Source organism: Callionymus lyra, chromosome 1, assembly GCF_982586985.1.
Source record: "Callionymus lyra chromosome 1, fCalLyr1.hap1.1, whole genome shotgun sequence".
NCBI classification, from domain to species: domain Eukaryota; kingdom Metazoa; phylum Chordata; class Actinopteri; order Syngnathiformes; family Callionymidae; genus Callionymus; species Callionymus lyra.
Window position 1 is genome coordinate 36,081,384 of NC_141818.1, and position 16,685 is coordinate 36,098,068.

At 40.4% G+C, this 16,685-nt stretch overlaps 2 protein-coding genes and 1 pseudogene across 3 annotated transcripts; all 3 read right to left on the bottom strand.

Moving 5' to 3' along the window:
• Positions 1 to 1,550: 1,550 nt before the first annotated feature.
• On the bottom strand, positions 1,551 to 3,121 carry LOC148089276 (keratin, type I cytoskeletal 13-like). Its single transcript, XM_087805122.1, has 6 exons — positions 2,665 to 3,121; positions 2,499 to 2,581; positions 2,268 to 2,424; positions 2,040 to 2,201; positions 1,851 to 1,976; positions 1,551 to 1,774 (listed from the first exon to the last, which is right to left on the bottom strand). The coding sequence occupies exons 1-6, from the start codon at positions 3,061 to 3,063 to the stop codon at positions 1,553 to 1,555; spliced, it is 1,149 nt and encodes a 382-aa protein (XP_087661248.1). The 5' UTR covers positions 3,064 to 3,121; the 3' UTR covers positions 1,551 to 1,552.
• A 3,296-nt stretch (positions 3,122 to 6,417) lies between these two features.
• LOC148089277 (keratin, type I cytoskeletal 13-like) lies at positions 6,418 to 8,107 on the bottom strand (annotated as a pseudogene). Its single transcript, XR_015710558.1, has 6 exons — positions 7,702 to 8,107; positions 7,536 to 7,618; positions 7,300 to 7,456; positions 7,072 to 7,233; positions 6,883 to 7,008; positions 6,418 to 6,806 (listed from the first exon to the last, which is right to left on the bottom strand). The product of XR_015710558.1 is annotated as a keratin, type I cytoskeletal 13-like (transcript).
• A 4,002-nt stretch (positions 8,108 to 12,109) lies between these two features.
• On the bottom strand, positions 12,110 to 13,900 carry LOC148089278 (keratin, type I cytoskeletal 13-like). Its single transcript, XM_087805050.1, has 7 exons — positions 13,444 to 13,900; positions 13,278 to 13,360; positions 13,047 to 13,203; positions 12,819 to 12,980; positions 12,630 to 12,755; positions 12,336 to 12,553; positions 12,110 to 12,255 (listed from the first exon to the last, which is right to left on the bottom strand). Exons 1-7 carry the CDS (start codon positions 13,840 to 13,842, stop codon positions 12,165 to 12,167), a joined length of 1,236 nt encoding a protein of 411 aa, XP_087661176.1. The 5' UTR covers positions 13,843 to 13,900; the 3' UTR covers positions 12,110 to 12,164.
• Between the last annotated feature and the right edge of the window lie 2,785 nt (positions 13,901 to 16,685).

Genomic DNA, 16,685 nt, shown 5'->3' on the forward strand with positions numbered 1-16,685 from the left:
TTACAAACATAGAATTTCATCATCCCTTCTCTCGGCTCCTGCCACCAATCTCAGAATTATACAGTCTAATAGCACGAGGAAAGAATGAGTCCCTGAGTCTATTGGTGTTGCATCTGGGGAGGAGCATTTGTGCACTCCATCTGCTTCTCTTTTCACTAATGACGGTGTTCAGAGGATGACTTTCATCATCCATGATGGACAGTAGATTGTCCAGAGATATCCTCTCTGAAACTGTCACCAGTGATTCCAGCTTCATGTCAACCACAGAGCCAGCCCTCCTGATCAGCCTGTCCAACCTGTTGACACTCCTCTTGGTTCTCGGTGTTATCTTGACCTTTTAAGTATATATTTTATTGAGTATTGTTTTGATTGTTTAAGCGCTTTGTGAACGTGGTCCGGAAAACGCTCTAGAAATATAAATTACTTACGTAATTACTTACATTCCGACCACATCATAGAACAGGACACTGGCCACCACAGACTGGTAGAACATGCAGAGGAGTTTCCTGCAGATGTTAAATGATCGGAGCTTCCTCACAAGGTACAGTCTACTCTGGTCTTTCTTATATACATGGTCTATGTTGCAGGACCAGTCCAGTTTACTATCCAGCCACACACCGAGGTACTTATAGTTGTCAACTCTCTCCATGTTGTCACCTCTGATGGAGACATTTTGGACTCTAAAATGTACGCTCTCTGTGGCTAACGTGTTTCTTTTGTGTTTCTTTTCAATAAATCATACAGTTTTCATCTGGGATACGGTGGATGTTCTACAGGTGCAACACCATGGTAAATTTAATTTGATATTGCATGTTCTCTCCTGAAGTAGCTGAGCCTTTGTCCTTCACGCCAGAAGTTAGCTCTCTTATCACGGGCCGGTTAATCTTGAACCTCTCTAGCTGCAGCGGTTCATCTGTTATGAATCTGATAACATGGAATATCGTCTGATAGAGATGTTAGGATGATTAAGGGCATCTGGCATCTCCTTTAAAGAACCAGAGCTTCACCTGAACCTTTCACAACTACCCCTACTAGCAGAAGAAAATAAAACATATTTACTTACCTCTTAAACACATTTTACCAGTTTTATAAGCATATACCTTTGATTAAAAGATGGTTCTTTATTGAAAATCTGTTTGGATCTTTATTGAGATACTATTTCCAGTGCAAACATTTTCAGTGGAAGCTCCACTCTTGGAGCGTTGACCACAAATAGTTGATGTTGTTTTTTTTTAAATATGAAGATGATTTAATCAAGCCAATAAATGACAGAACAATGTGTATGTTTAGAAACTTTTATTCAATCCAGTTATTTTTTGAGATGGAGCTCTTGGATTCAAAAGTCTCAGATCTCAGCCATTCCTCAGTGGTTGCTGTGAGATAGTTTAGCTTCTGGCAGAAGAAGAGGTAACCACCTTGCCATCAACAATCTGCTCAGTGATGATGACCACTCTGGAGCTGGTGCTAGAGGTGGATCTGGAATTGAGAAAAGCGTGGCTATTCAAAAAGCTCATGTAAAAATGACAGTTGTGCCAGCATTGGCGTTCTTCTCTTACTTCGCATCTCCGTCCAGCAGTCTCCTGTATTCTGCAATTTCCAGCTCCAGACGAGTCTTGATGTCAAGCAGCATTTTGTACTCTTGGCTCTGGTGCTCAATGTCGGCACGCAGACCTGAAAGCTGTTCTTCCAGACTGGTCACCTGCATCTGGAGGCCTTGGAGTTTCATGCAGTACCGTGCCTCAGTTTCTGCGAGAGTTCCTTCCAGAGCCGCTTTCTAAAGAAGATAACAAGTCAAAGAAATGAGTTGACTCCACATAAACCTGCAGAGTAAATCAAGCGTTCATTATTACCATGCTGAGTTGAGACTGGAGCTCGATTTCCAAGCTCTGCAGTGTACGACGGACCTCGGATATCTCTGACCTGGAGGTCTGGAGGGTTTCTGTGCTGACAGCCACTTGCTTGTTCAGTTCTTCTGACTACAGGATGAAAAATGTGAGTTTTGTTTGTTAAAGTTAACACGCTGGAAAAAGAGATCATACCTTAGCCTGGAACCATGCCTCCAGGTCTCGTGCGTTCTTTGCAGCGACACCCTCATACTGCTCACGGATCGACAGCATAACAGCGCTCAGGTCAACAGCTGGTTTTGCATCGACCTCCACGCTGACCTGTCCACCCACTGCCAACCTAAGGTTCGCCATATCCTGTAAAAGCATGTTAGTGAGAAACAAACATCCATATACTGACTAATAAATGTGAAGGAAACAAACCTCCTCGTGGTTCTTCTTGAGGTAGATCAGCTCCTCCCTTAAGCCTTCAATCTGCATCTCCAGGTCTGATCTGGCCATGGTCAGCTCATCCAACACTCTCTTCAGACCAGCGATATCTGCTTCCACCGACTGGCGCATGGCGAGCTCATTCTCATACCTGCATGACAGAAACACATTTTTGACCCTCAAATAGTTTGAACAGAGGATCATTCTGAGAAGTAGGTTTCTCACTTGGTCCTGAAGTCATCTGCAGCAAGTTTGGCATTGTCAATGGACAGATAGATTCCACCGTTGAGCCTGGTGGCACCCTGGATCTGTGTTGGGTACAAGTTGTCAAACATTGTCTCTGGAGGTCTCAGCCTTGTTCAATTCAAGAGTTTCATAGTCACACACGTACCTTTCCCTGCAGGTCAGAGATGGTGAAGTAGAAAGCAGAGTAGTCTCTTGCAGAGGGAGAAATCCTGCTGTCCATGAACTGGCGAATCTTCAGCTCCAGCTCAGCATTGGCCTTCTCCAGACTGCGCACCTTGTTCAGGTAAGTAGCCAGACGGTCGTTCAGGTTCTGCATGGTGGCCTTCTCGTTGGTTCCAACATGGAGGTCCATGCCTCCACTGCTCATGCCATACCCAAAGCCAGCAGCACCACCTCCTGAGCTGAAGGAACGGGAGGCAACTGAGGTTCTGACTCCACTTCCTCCAGCGCCCCCATACACAGACAAGGACTTGCGGGCTGAACCACCTCCCATGCCGTAGCCACCAGATGAGCTCCTGATGCTGCTGGATCTGAACACTTCCATGGTGAGGTCTGGTGAGTTGGTCTCTGTGCCTTGGAGAGCAGAGAATGGACTGAGATACTGAACTGAGCTTTCGCTGCCTTTTTATCCACTTGAGGATTAATGGGAGGGGACCCCTATGGGGTCAAAGGGAGGAGACATTCTTGGATACATTCTTTACTCCACCTAAACATGCAATGTGGTCATTCGTGTATTTACCAGATTGACAAGTATGTTTATTCCTGTTCTGTATGTGAAAGTTGAACTGGCAGAAAAAACAGTTCTCCATCTTGAAAGTCCAAGAATGAACCAGAATTCTAAGTCAATTTCAAAAAACTTTGACAACATTCCTCCGTAAGTCTTCCTTTTCAAGACCGTGATAAATTATGTAAACCAACTTTGTCATCAGTTACAAGGTACTTGATACAGAGTAAGATTAATTAATGTATAATTTGGAGTAGATATTGATATTTGGTATTGCTGGTCAAAAGTTTCTTTCTTTTAAAAAGAGACATAATGTCTCGTTCTTAAAACATGTGCAGAACGAATTTGTGTGTTAAACATTAGCATTATAATATTTAACGGAATTCAGAATCCATCTGTATTTTTCTGGCTCTGATCTTTTCGTCGCTACTTACAAAATCTACACATGCTCCTAACTATGTGTAGTTCTTGCGTAAATGTAAGAATCCACATGATGTTTGCCACTATTCATGTAATACATTTTTATTCATGTTGCTGTTATGTTATGTGAAAATGTGCAGATGTCTTTGAAAAAAGTGATATGAACGTCCCAAAATATTTAACCATGATGCATTTATTTTATGTTTGTAGACAAATAGCAGGTTTAAAATGAGATGAGAGAGATCAGATGATAAAAAATTAAAAGATAACACTGAGAACAACACAGGAGTTCCAGAAAATCAAGGAAAAGCCTGCACAAATTAAAAGGTCTTAAGATGTTTCTTAAAGGAGTCAGTAGATCCATCAAACGCAAAAAGAGAGGAAGATCGTTCCAAAGCTTAGGACCAAAAGCCTGGAAGGATTTCTCTCCTCTGGTCCTGAACCGTGTTCAGGAACCATCAGTAGATTCTGATCCACAGACCTCAGAGCCCGAGCTGGGGTGTAAGGCTGGATCAGATCAGTGATGTAAGGAGTAGTCTGACCATGAATAGCTCTGAAAGTAAGAACCAGAATTTTAAAGTTGATCCTGAAAGAAACTGGAAGCCAGTGAAGAGTATTAAGGATCGGAGAAATTTGAGTTCTTCTACTAGAGCGGGTCAGAATTCTCGCTGCAGAGTTCTGAATCAACTGCAGGCGAGACAGCTCCTTCTTGTTAAGACATGAAAAAAAACTGTTGCAATTGTCCAGGCGAGAAGACACAAACACATGGATTACTAGCTCCAGATCATGTTGTGACTACATTTTCCTTAATTTAGATATTTTTCTCAGTTGAAGGAAACAGTTTCTAGTCAGTTTTCTGCAGTGTTGAACAAGAGTCATGTCTTTATCAAATACAACACCCAGGTTTCTCAGGCTCAGTTTGACAGACTGACCTAAGTCACCCAAGTACTGACTCAACCCTGGAACCTTATCATCAGGAGCAATAACCAGAGTTTCAGTTTTGTCCACATTTAGCTGCTTTTTTAAAAAAAAAAAAATTAAAATCTATATTAAGTACATGTTTTTGGCTATCTACGTAAATCAACACAATAGATTACACGTTACTAGAAATCTATTATTTCAAAAAAGAATAATAAAGTCTTTCTAATCAAAACAAATCTATTTCTACTTATGTTCAAGAATAAAAATCAATGAATATTGGCTAAAATAACAAATAATTTAAATAACCATCTGGTATAATTCCCAACTGGGAGATCTACCTTATAACGTGAGCGATTGTCTCGTCAGCAGGTTTCAAACGACAAGAACAAGAACAAAACGCAAATAAAAAGATCATAGATCAAAGGAAATAACACAAAGACCCAAAAAGTTACAAACATAGAATTTCATCATCCCTTCTCTCGGCTCCTGCCACCAATCTCAGAATTATACAGTCTAATAGCACGAGGAAAGAATGAGTCCCTGAGTCTATTGGTGTTGCATCTGGGGAGGAGCATTTGTGCACTCCATCTGCTTCTCTTTTCACTAATGACGGTGTTCAGAGGATGACTTTCATCATCCATGATGGACAGTAGATTGTCCAGAGATATCCTCTCTGAAACTGTCACCAGTGATTCCAGCTTCATGTCAACCACAGAGCCAGCCCTCCTGATCAGCCTGTCCAACCTGTTGACACTCCTCTTGGTTCTCGGTGTTATCTTGACCTTTTAAGTATATATTTTATTGAGTATTGTTTTGATTGTTTAAGCGTTTTGTGAACGTGGTCCGGAAAACGCTCTAGAAATATAAATTACTTACGTAATTACTTACATTCCGACCACATCATAGAACAGGACACTGGCCACCACAGACTGGTAGAACATGCAGAGGAGTTTCCTGCAGATGTTAAATGATCGGAGCTTCCTCACAAGGTACAGTCTACTCTGGTCTTTCTTATATACATGGTCTATGTTGCAGGACCAGTCCAGTTTACTATCCAGCCACACACCGAGGTACTTATAGTTGTCAACTCTCTCCATGTTGTCACCTCTGATGGAGACATTTTGGACTCTAAAATGTACGCTCTCTGTGGCTAACGTGTTTCTTTTGTGTTTCTTTTCAATAAATCATACAGTTTTCATCTGGGATACGGTGGATGTTCTACAGGTGCAACACCATGGTAAATTTAATTTGATATTGCATGTTCTCTCCTGAAGTAGCTGAGCCTTTGTCCTTCACGCCAGAAGTTAGCTCTCTTATCACGGGCCGGTTAATCTTGAACCTCTCTAGCTGCAGCGGTTCATCTGTTATGAATCTGATAACATGGAATATCGTCTGATAGAGATGTTAGGATGATTAAGGGCATCTGGCATCTCCTTTAAAGAACCAGAGCTTCACCTGAACCTTTCACAACTACCCCTACTAGCAGAAGAAAATAAAACATATTTACTTACCTCTTAAACACATTTTACCAGTTTTATAAGCATATACCTTTGATTAAAAGATGGTTCTTTATTGAAAATCTGTTTGGATCTTTATTGAGATACTATTTCCAGTGCAAACATTTTCAGTGGAAGCTCCACTCTTGGAGCGTTGACCACAAATAGTTGATGTTGTTTTTTTTTAAATATGAAGATGATTTAATCAAGCCAATAAATGACAGAACAATGTGTATGTTTAGAAACTTTTATTCAATCCAGTTATTTTTTGAGATGGAGCTCTTGGATTCAAAAGTCTCAGATCTCAGCCATTCCTCAGTGGTTGCTGTGAGATAGTTTAGCTTCTGGCAGAAGAAGAGGTAACCACCTTGCCATCAACAATCTGCTCAGTGATGATGACAACTCTGGAGCTGGTGCTAGAGGTGGATCTGGAATTGAGAAAAGCGTGGCTATTCAAAAAGCTCATGTAAAAATGACAGTTGTGCCAGCATTGGCGTTCTTCTCTTACTTCGCATCTCCGTCCAGCAGTCTCCTGTATTCTGCAATTTCCAGCTCCAGACGAGTCTTGATGTCAAGCAGCATTTTGTACTCTTGGCTCTGGTGCTCAATGTCGGCACGCAGACCTGAAAGCTGTTCTTCCAGACTGGTCACCTGCATCTGGAGGCCTTGGAGTTTCATGCAGTACCGTGCCTCAGTTTCTGCGAGAGTTCCTTCCAGAGCCGCTTTCTAAAGAAGATAACAAGTCAAAGAAATGAGTTGACTCCACATAAACCTGCAGAGTAAATCAAGCGTTCATTATTACCATGCTGAGTTGAGACTGGAGCTCGATTTCCAAGCTCTGCAGTGTACGACGGACCTCGGATATCTCTGACCTGGAGGTCTGGAGGGTTTCTGTGCTGACAGCCACTTGCTTGTTCAGTTCTTCTGACTACAGGATGAAAAATGTGAGTTTTGTTTGTTAAAGTTAACACGCTGGAAAAAGAGATCATACCTTAGCCTGGAACCATGCCTCCAGGTCTCGTGCGTTCTTTGCAGCGACACCCTCATACTGCTCACGGATCGACAGCATAACAGCGCTCAGGTCAACAGCTGGTTTTGCATCGACCTCCACGCTGACCTGTCCACCCACTGCCAACCTAAGGTTCGCCATATCCTGTAAAAGCATGTTAGTGAGAAACAAACATCCATATACTGACTAATAAATGTGACGGAAACAAACCTCCTCGTGGTTCTTCTTGAGGTACATCAGCTCCTCCCTTAAGCCTTCAATCTGCATCTCCAGGTCTGATCTGGCCATAGTCAGCTCATCCAACACTCTCTTCAGACCAGCGATATCTGCTTCCACCGACTGGCGCATGGCGAGCTCATTCTCATACCTGCATGACAGAAACACATGAATATTTTGACCCTCAAATTGTTTGAACAGAGGATCGTTCTTCGAACTAGGTTTCTCACTTTGTCCTGAAGTCATCTGCAGCAAGTTTGGCGTTGTCAATGGACAGATAGATTCCACCGTTGAGCCTGGTGGCACCCTGGATCTGTGTTGGGTACAAGTTGTCAAACATTGTCTCTGGAGGTCTCAGCCTTGTTAAATTCAAGAGTTTCATAGTCACACACGTACCTTTCCCTGCAGATCAGAGATGGTGAAGTAGAAAGCAGAGTAGTCTCTTGCAGAGGGAGAAATCCTGCTGTCCATGAACTGGCGAATCTTCAGCTCCAGCTCAGCATTGGCCTTCTCCAGACTGCGCACCTTGTTCAGGTAAGTGGCCAGACGGTCGTTCAGGTTCTGCATGGTGGCCTTCTCGTTGGTTCCAACATGGAGGTCCATGCCTCCACTGCTCATGCCATACCCAAAGCCAGCAGCACCACCTCCTGAGCTGAAGGAACGGGAGGCAACTGAGGTTCTGACTCCACTGCCTCCAGCGCCACCATACACAGACAAGGACTTGCGGGCTGAACCACCTCCCATGCCGTAGCCACCAGATGAGCTCCTGATGCTGCTGGATCTGAAAACTTCCATGGTGAGGTCTGGTTCGTCTTTGTACCTTTGAGAGCAGAGAATGGACTGAGATACTGACCTGAGCTTTCGCTGCCTTTTATCCACTTGAGGATTAATGGGAGGGGACCCCTGTGGGGTCAAAGGGAGGAGACATTCTTGGATACATTCTTTACTCCACCTAAACATGCAATGTGGTCATTCGCGTATTTACCAGGTTGACCAAGTATGTTTAGTCCTGTTCTGCATGTGAAAGTTGAATTGGCAGAAAAACCAGTTCTCCATCTCGAAAGTCCAAGTATGAACCAGAATTCTAAGTCAATTTCAAAAAACTTAGACAACATTCCTCCGTAAGTCTTCCTTTTCAAGACCGTGATAAATTATGAAAACCAACTTTGTCGTCAGTTACAAGGTACTGGATACAGAGTAAGATTCAATAATGTATAATTTGGAGTAGATATTGATATTTGGTCTTGCTGGTCAAAATGTTTATTTCTTTTAAAAAAAGACATTAAGTCTCGTTCTTAAAACAAGTGCATAACGAATTTGTGTGTTAAACATTAGCATTATAATATTTAACAGAATTCAGAATCCATCTGTATTTTTCTGGCTCTGATCTTTTCGTCGCTACTAACAAAATCGACATATGCTCCTAACTATGTGTAGTTCTTGCGTAAATGTAAGAATCAACATAATGTTTGCCACTATTCATGTAATACATTTTTATTCATGTTCCTGTTATGTTATGTAAAAATGTACAGATGATGTCTTTGAAAAACGTGATATGAACTTCCCAAAATATTGAACCATGATGTATTTCTTTTATAGCAGGTTTAAAATAGATATTAAGTACATTTTTGTTGGCTATCTACGTGAATTTACACAATAGATTACACGTTACTAGAAATCTAATTTTTCTAAAAGGAATAATAAAGTCTTTCTAATCGAATCAAATCTATTTCTACTTCTAATCTAAATAACCGTCTGGTATAATTCCCGACTGGGAGGTCTACCTTATAACGTGAGCAATTATCTCGTCAGCAGGTGATATTTTCAAGTATATCCAGCTGCAGCGGCAGAGGATTCAGACCGACGTCGATTCAGACAGGATGTGGGTTTAGACGAGCGTTGGGGGCGTGGACAATTCCGGAAGTAGCCTCAGACTAACTACGCCTTTTTTTATTTCGTGAAAGACTTATCGAAGACGAAGATGGAGGAATTTGTACAAGACACAAAAATAATTAAAACTGTGACAACCATGGTGGACAACACGGTAAAATAAACAAATGACAATTTTAAAATTTATTTTACATTTTTACTGTTATTTCATGTCATAACGTTTTCACGTAGTTAAATGACAAGTTCTACGCTTTTTAAAAGGTTTACTGTCATTTCATGTCAGAGTTTTCATGTAGTTAAATGGCAATTTTTACGCTACTTTAAATGTTTACTGGCAATTCATGTCATAACTTTTTCACATAGTTTTAGCAATGCTTCTGTTAACTTGTTTTTTTAGATGTATAACCTCAGCCAAATGTAGGCTTACAACATTGTTTTTGTTTATTAATTAGTAAGTAAGTGAGTTATTTTTATTTGTAAAGCAATTGAGGTTCAAGCAATATATATACAGTTTATACTGTATATATATATATATATATATGTATATATATATACACACACACCAAATAGGCATAGACGAAAAGTTAGTAATTATTATTATTACTTCACTGCGTGTGACCCTGGTCTAGAAAAGCGCTCTACAAATACTAATTACTTACTTACTGTTGTTTGTTTTTTTAATTTTCCTAATTCGAAACGTTGTCTGTGTTTACTATCTTTAAATTCCTTCAGTTACACATCTCAATCCAGATGGAGAACAGCCAAATGACCATTGAGAAATGCAACAAGTGTTGCTTGTTCTATCACTGCCCTTTTTTGATAGGTCACCAAATTCCAACCAGCACGGATGGACGAAACCGAACAGCACATACAAAGCCACTTCAGAAAGGCAATCATCCATGGAGGTGTGTACAGTATTTCTTTAGTTAGTTCCTTATATGTAGCATATTAAAAGTCTAACCATTTTTATGTTTGACAGACTATACGATACACAGATGTGGGCTGCAGACCAGAACCTCACGTCCATTGTCCGTATTGTGGTGAGCTGTCATGGTTGCATGTTGCATGGATGTGTGTATCTTTAAAACATGTTGTATAACGGAAAAATGTATTCAGTATTAATACTGTTTGGTGTGTGTTCAGTTCTAAAAATCCAATGGGCCTTTTCATACAATGCTAACAAACTCATCTGTTATCTTTGCAGTAAGATCACATCCAAAGTATTTCCTTTATATAGCACACTCCACAACAAAAGACTGTGGAGTCTTCATGCTGATGGTGAGATATGGTTTTAAATATTTGAAATTCGGGTTCTACTTAACACGTTTATCATTTAAATTGTTTCCAATTTATCTTTTTTATCGTTTTTTTTTGGTATGCCTTGCGGCACCATGCAACTTCACAGCAGTATGTACAAATGAAAATATTAACCTCGGTTTTTTTTGTTTTTGTTCAAACAAACATTGAGTTCTTCCAATACATATTTTTCTTCCAGTCTGACCTTCCAACAATAAGGAAATTGTGGACCCTGGTTCTGAGGGAGAACTTTGGGGACTTCCATGAAAGACAAGTCCTACAACATTGAATTACTCTGTGAAAAACCCATGTCTAACCAATTCATTGCAGGACAGAAAACCATGATGACAGAGATGGCCAGCTAAACCATTCGTTTTTTATTTCATAGTTTGGGTTAGGTGGTTTGTTTGTTCCTTTTTGTTGTTTGGATGTTTTATGTAAATAAAGTTTTATGAACAGTGCCACTGTGTCTTTCAATAATGTGATTTATATATCAGATATATATATAGATCATAACATCTAAATGAATCTTCACAGCAATGCAAAAATGAATACATCAGATGATTACTACTGTTGCAGGTGTCTCATATTTAAGCATTATATTGGCATGTTTCTATTCAGATACGAAGAATGACACTGACAAGATACTGTGTACAGTGTTCCAGTTTCTGTTTGGTAAACTGTTCAAGATTTTATGCCAATAAACACAAATTTATGTTTGATTTTGAGACAATACGCAAAAACTTTTATCTTAAAACATTGAGGGATTCTTTATAAAGGTAAAAATAAACAAGTGAGTTAATAGTTCATAGCAATACAATAAGTACTTGTTTATGGTAACCCTTGCTGCAGGACATAAACAAAGAAAAAAAGACAAAATGGAACGTGTCAGACCTGTATACGTGCCTGTCATGCATGGTATAGTTTTCAAAACAGGTTATTTTTTATTTAAGTCACATTACGTAGCAGGTATCATTAGATCATCCATTATCTGCATGAAGTATCTTTAAAGCGCTGTTAACTAACTAGTTGTGTTGTTTCTAATTATAAATAAACTTAATGTGTGTTGAACGTTCAAATAACTCCCCGTTTAATTATGCCTGTGAAGGCTATCATGGCATTGATGGTGAGATGACTTGCAAAGGTGTGCATGGGGCTGTGGCGTACGACTGAGCAACATTGAGATGCAGTGGAATTTATAATATCTCTTATTTGTGAGGATGTTGCACCTTCTTGTGATGCCATTTGTTGATTTGTCAATCATCCACCTTGTCTAAATTTTAAAATTTGCATATCAAAGCCTTCATCTCTCCCTGGTCTGTGTTCCACTTTTCACTATTGTTTAGTCAGTGGTACGATCCCTTGTTTAAATGACTGAGCAGGTCAGTTGCACAGTTCAAAGATGGTGCTTTATTGAAAATCTGTTTGGATCTTTATTGAGATACTATTTCCAGTGCAAACATTTTCAGTGGAAGCTCCACTCTTGGAGCGTTGACAACAAATAGTTGATTTTGTTTTTTTTAAATATGAAAATGATTTATTCAAGCCAATAAATGACAGAGCAATGTGTATGTTTAGAAACTTTTATTCAATCCAGTTATTTTTTGAGATGGAGCTCTTGGATTCAAAAGTCTCAGATCTCAGCCATTCCTCAGTGGTTGCTGTGAGATAGTTTAGCTTCTGGCAGAAGAAGAGGTAACCACCTTGCCATCAACAATCTGCTCAGTGATGATGACCACTCTGGAGCTGGTGCTAGAGGTGGATCTGGAATTGAGAAAAGCGTGGCTATTCAAAAAGCTCATGTAAAAATGACAGTTGTGCCAGCATTGGCGTTCTTCTCTTACTTCGCATCTCCGTCCAGCAGTCTCCTGTATTCTGCAATTTCCAGCTCCAGACGAGTCTTGATGTCAAGCAACATTTTGTACTCTTGGCTCTGGTGCTCAATGTCGGCACGCAGACCTGAAAGCTGTTCTTCCAGACTGATCACCTGCATCTGGAGGCCTTGGAGTATCATGGAGTACCGTGCCTCAGTTTCTGCGAGAGTTCCTTCCAGAGCCGCTTTCTGAAGAAGATAACAAGTCAAAGAAATGAGTTGACTCTACATAAACCTGCAGAGTAAATCAAGCGTTCATTATTACCATGCTGAGTTGAGACTGGAGCTCGATTTCCAAGCTCTGCAGTGTACGACGGACCTCGGATATCTCTGACCTGGAGGTCTGGAGGGTTTCTGTGCTGACAGCCACTTGCTTGTTCAGTTCTTCTGACTACAGGATGAAAAATGTGAGTTTTGTTTGTTAAAGTTAACACGCTGGAAAAAGAGATCATACCTTAGCCTGGAACCATGCCTCCAGGTCTCGTGCGTTCTTTGCAGCGACACCCTCATACTGCTCACGGATCGACAGCATAACAGCGCTCAGGTCAACAGCTGGTTTTGCATCGACCTCCACGCTGACCTGTCCACCCACTGCCAGCCTAAGGTTCGCCATATCCTGTAAAAGCATGTTAGTGAGAAACAAACATCCATATACTGACTAATAAATGTGAAGGAAACAAACCTCCTCGTGGTTCTTCTTGAGGTAGATCAGCTCCTCCCTTAAGCCTTCAATCTGCATCTCCAGGTCTGATCTGGCCATGGTCAGCTCATCCAACACTCTCTTCAGACCAGCGATATCTGCTTCCACCGACTGGCGCATGGCGAGCTCATTCTCATACCTTCATGACAGAAACACATTTTTGACCCTCAAATAGTTTGAACAGAGGATCATTCTGAGAAGTAGGTTTCTCACTTGGTCCTGAAGTCATCTGCAGCAAGTTTGGCGTTGTCAATGGACAGATAGATTCCACCGTTGAGCCTGGTGGCATCTTGGATCTGTGTTGGGTACAAGTTGTCAAACATTGTCTCTGGAGGTCTCAGCCTTGTTAAATTCAAGAGTTTCATAGTCACACACGTACCTTTCCCTGCAGGTCAGAGATGGTGAAGTAGAAAGCAGAGTAGTCTCTTGCAGAGGGAGAAATCCTGCTGTCCATGAACTGGCGAATCTTCAGCTCCAGCTCAGCATTGGCCTTCTCCAGACTGCGCACCTTGTTCAGGTAAGTGGCCAGACGGTCGTTCAGGTTCTGCATGGTGGCCTTCTCGTTGGTTCCAACATGGAGGTCCATGCCTCCACTGCTCATGCCATACCCAAAGCCAGCAGCACCACCTCCTGAGCTGAAGGAACGGGAGGCAACTGAGGTTCTGACTCCACTTCCTCCAGCGCCCCCATACACAGACAAGGACTTGCGGGCTGAACCACCTCCCATGCCGTAGCCACCAGATGAGCTCCTGATGCTGCTGGATCTGAACACTTCCATGGTGAGGTCTGGTGAGTTGGTCTCTGTGCCTTGGAGAGCAGAGAATGGACTGAGATACTGAACTGAGCTTTCGCTGCCTTTTTATCCACTTGAGGATTAATGGGAGGGGACCCCTATGGGGTCAAAGGGAGGAGACATTCTTGGATACATTCTTTACTCCACCTAAACATGCAATGTGGTCATTCGTGTATTTACCAGATTGAACAAGTATGTTTATTCCTGTTCTGCATGTGAAAGTTGAACTGGCAGAAAAACCAGTTCTCCATCTTGAAAGTCCAAGTATGAACCAGAATTCTAAGTCAATTTCAAAAAACTTTGACAACATTCCTCCGTAAGTCTTCCTTTTCAAGACCGTGATGAATTATGTAAACCAACTTTGTCATCAGTTAAAAGGTAATTGATACAGAGTAAGATTAATTAATGTATAATTTGGAGTAGATATTGATATTTGGTCTTGCTGGTCAAAAGTTTCTTTCTTTTAAAAAGAGACATAATGTCTCGTTCTTAAAACATGTGCAGAACGAATTTGTGTGTTAAACATTAGCATTATAATATTTAACGGAATTCAGAATCCATCTGTATTTTTCTGGCTCTGATCTTTTCGTCGCTACTTACAAAATCTACATATGCTCCTAACTATGTGTCGTTCTTGCGTAAATGTAAGAATCCACATGATGTTTGCCACTATTCATGTAATACATTTGTATTCATGTTGCTGTTATGTTATGTAAGAATGTGCAGATGTCTTTGAAAAAAGTGATATGAACGTCCCAAAATATTGAACCATGATGCATTTCTTTTATGTTTGTAGACAAATAGCAGGTTTAAAATGAGATGAGAGAGATCAGATGATAAAAAATAAAAAGATAACACTGAGAACAACACAGGAGTTCCAGAAAATCAAGGAAAAGCCTGCACAAATTAAAAGGTCTTCAGAAGTTTCTTAAAGGAGTCAGTAGAATCATCAAGCGCAAAGAGAGAGGAAGATCGTTCCAAAGCTTAGGACCAAAAGCCTGGAAGGATTTCTCTCCTCTGGTCCTGAACCGTGTTCAGGAACCATCAGTAGATTCTGATCCACAGACCTCAGAGCCCGAGCTGGGGTTTAAGGCTGGATTAGATCAGTGATGTAAGGAGTAGTCTGACCATGAATAGCTCTGAAAGTAAGAACCAGAATTTTAAAGTTGATCCTGAAAGAAACTGGAAGCCAGTGAAGAGTATTAAGGATCGGAGAAATTTGAGTTCTTCTACTAGAGCGGGTCAGAATTCTCGCTGCAGAGTTCTGTATCAACTGCAGGCGAGACAGCTCCTTCTTGTTAAGACATGAAAAAAAACTGTTGCAATTGTCCAGGCGAGAAGACACAAACACATGGATTACTAGCTCCAGATCATGTTGTGACTACATTTTCCTTAATTTAGATTTTTTTCTCAGTTGAAGGAAACAGTTTCTAGTCAGTTTTCTGCAGTGTTGAACAAGAGTCATGTCTTAATCAAATACAACACCCAGGTTTCTCAGGCTCAGTTTGACAGACTGACCTAAGTCACCCAAGTACTGACTCAACCCTGGAACCTTATCATCAGGAGCAATAACCAGAGTTTCAGTTTTGTCCACATTTAGCTGCTTTTTTTAATGTGAAAATGATTTATTTAAGCCAATAAATGATAGAACAATGTGTAAGTTTAGAAACTTTTATTCAATCCAGTTATTTTTTGAGATGGAGCTCTTGGATTCAAAAGTCTCAGATCTCAGCCATTCCTCAGTGGTTGCTGTGAGATAGTTTAGCTTCTGGCAGAAGAAGAGGACACGACCTTGCCATCAACAATCTGCTCAGTGATGATGACCACTCTGGAGCTTGTGCTAGAGGTGGATCTGGAATTGAGCAACAAATTAAATCTTTCAATGAAGGAATTATTGAACTAAATGATTAAAAATATAAGAATCAAATGAAAACAACAGTTAAATGTTATGACCTGAAGCTTCTGATCTAGATGTCTTCATGTGTTCAAACTTGGTACAAGTAGAGGCAAGATGGTCAACTCTGGTTTTATAAGGAAAAACATCTATAGGAATAGTAGTCACTATCAGTTTGAAGAGCTGTCATACCACAAGATAATCGAAGATTCATTACTGGCACTTTTTCCTCTTTTAAGACAAACCAGTCAAGCAGGCAGACTTAGGTATTTACACGTACATTTGATTCAAGTATACTGACTGAAAAGAGAAGAATGCTGCCACTATTCATGTAACGCGTTTTATTCATGTTGCTGTTATGTTATGCGAAAATGTGCAGATGCCTTTGAAAAATGTGATATGAACGTCCCAAAATATTTAACCATGATGCATTTCTTTTATATTTGTAGACAAATATCAGGTTTAAAATCTATATTAAGTACATGTTTTTGGCTATCTACGTGAATCAACACAATAGATTACACGTTACTAGAAATCAATTTTTTCCAAAAGGAATAATAAAGTCTTTCTAATCAAAACAAATCTATTTCTACTTATGTTCAAGAATAAAAATCAATGAATATTGGCTAAAATAACAAATAATTTAAATAACCGTCTGGTATAATTCCCAACTGGGAGATCTACCTTATAACGTGAGTGATTGTCTCGTCAGCAGGTTTCAAACGACAAGAACAAGAACAAAAAATGCAAATAAAAAGATCATAGATCAAAGGAAATAACACAAAGACCCAAAAAGTTACAAACATAGAATTTCATCATCCCTTCTCTCGGCTCTTGCCACCAATCTCAGAATTATACAGTCTAATAGCACGAGGAAAGAATGAGTCCCTGAGTCTATTGGTGTTGCATCTGGGGAGGAGCATTTGTGCACTCC

Excerpts from the sequence above, each read along its gene's own strand:
- LOC148089278 (XM_087805050.1), bottom strand. The coding sequence starts at position 13,842 with ATGGAAGTGTTCAGATCCAGCAGCATCAGGAGCTCATCTGGTGGCTAC. Across the intron at positions 13,361-13,443 it reads TCTCTGACCTGCAGGGAAAG|ATCCAAGATGCCACCAGGCT; the intron begins GTACGTGTGTGA and ends TACCCAACACAG. Across the intron at positions 12,756-12,818 it reads AGGCATGGTTCCAGGCTAAG|TCAGAAGAACTGAACAAGCA; the intron begins GTATGATCTCTT and ends TTCATCCTGTAG.
- LOC148089276 (XM_087805122.1), bottom strand. The coding sequence starts at position 3,063 with ATGGAAGTGTTCAGATCCAGCAGCATCAGGAGCTCATCTGGTGGCTAC. Across the intron at positions 2,425-2,498 it reads GCAGATGACTTCAGGACCAA|GTATGAGAATGAGCTCGCCA; the intron begins GTGAGAAACCTA and ends TCTGTCATGCAG. Across the intron at positions 2,202-2,267 it reads TCAAGAAGAACCACGAGGAG|GATATGGCGAACCTTAGGTT; the intron begins GTTTGTTTCCTT and ends ATGCTTTTACAG.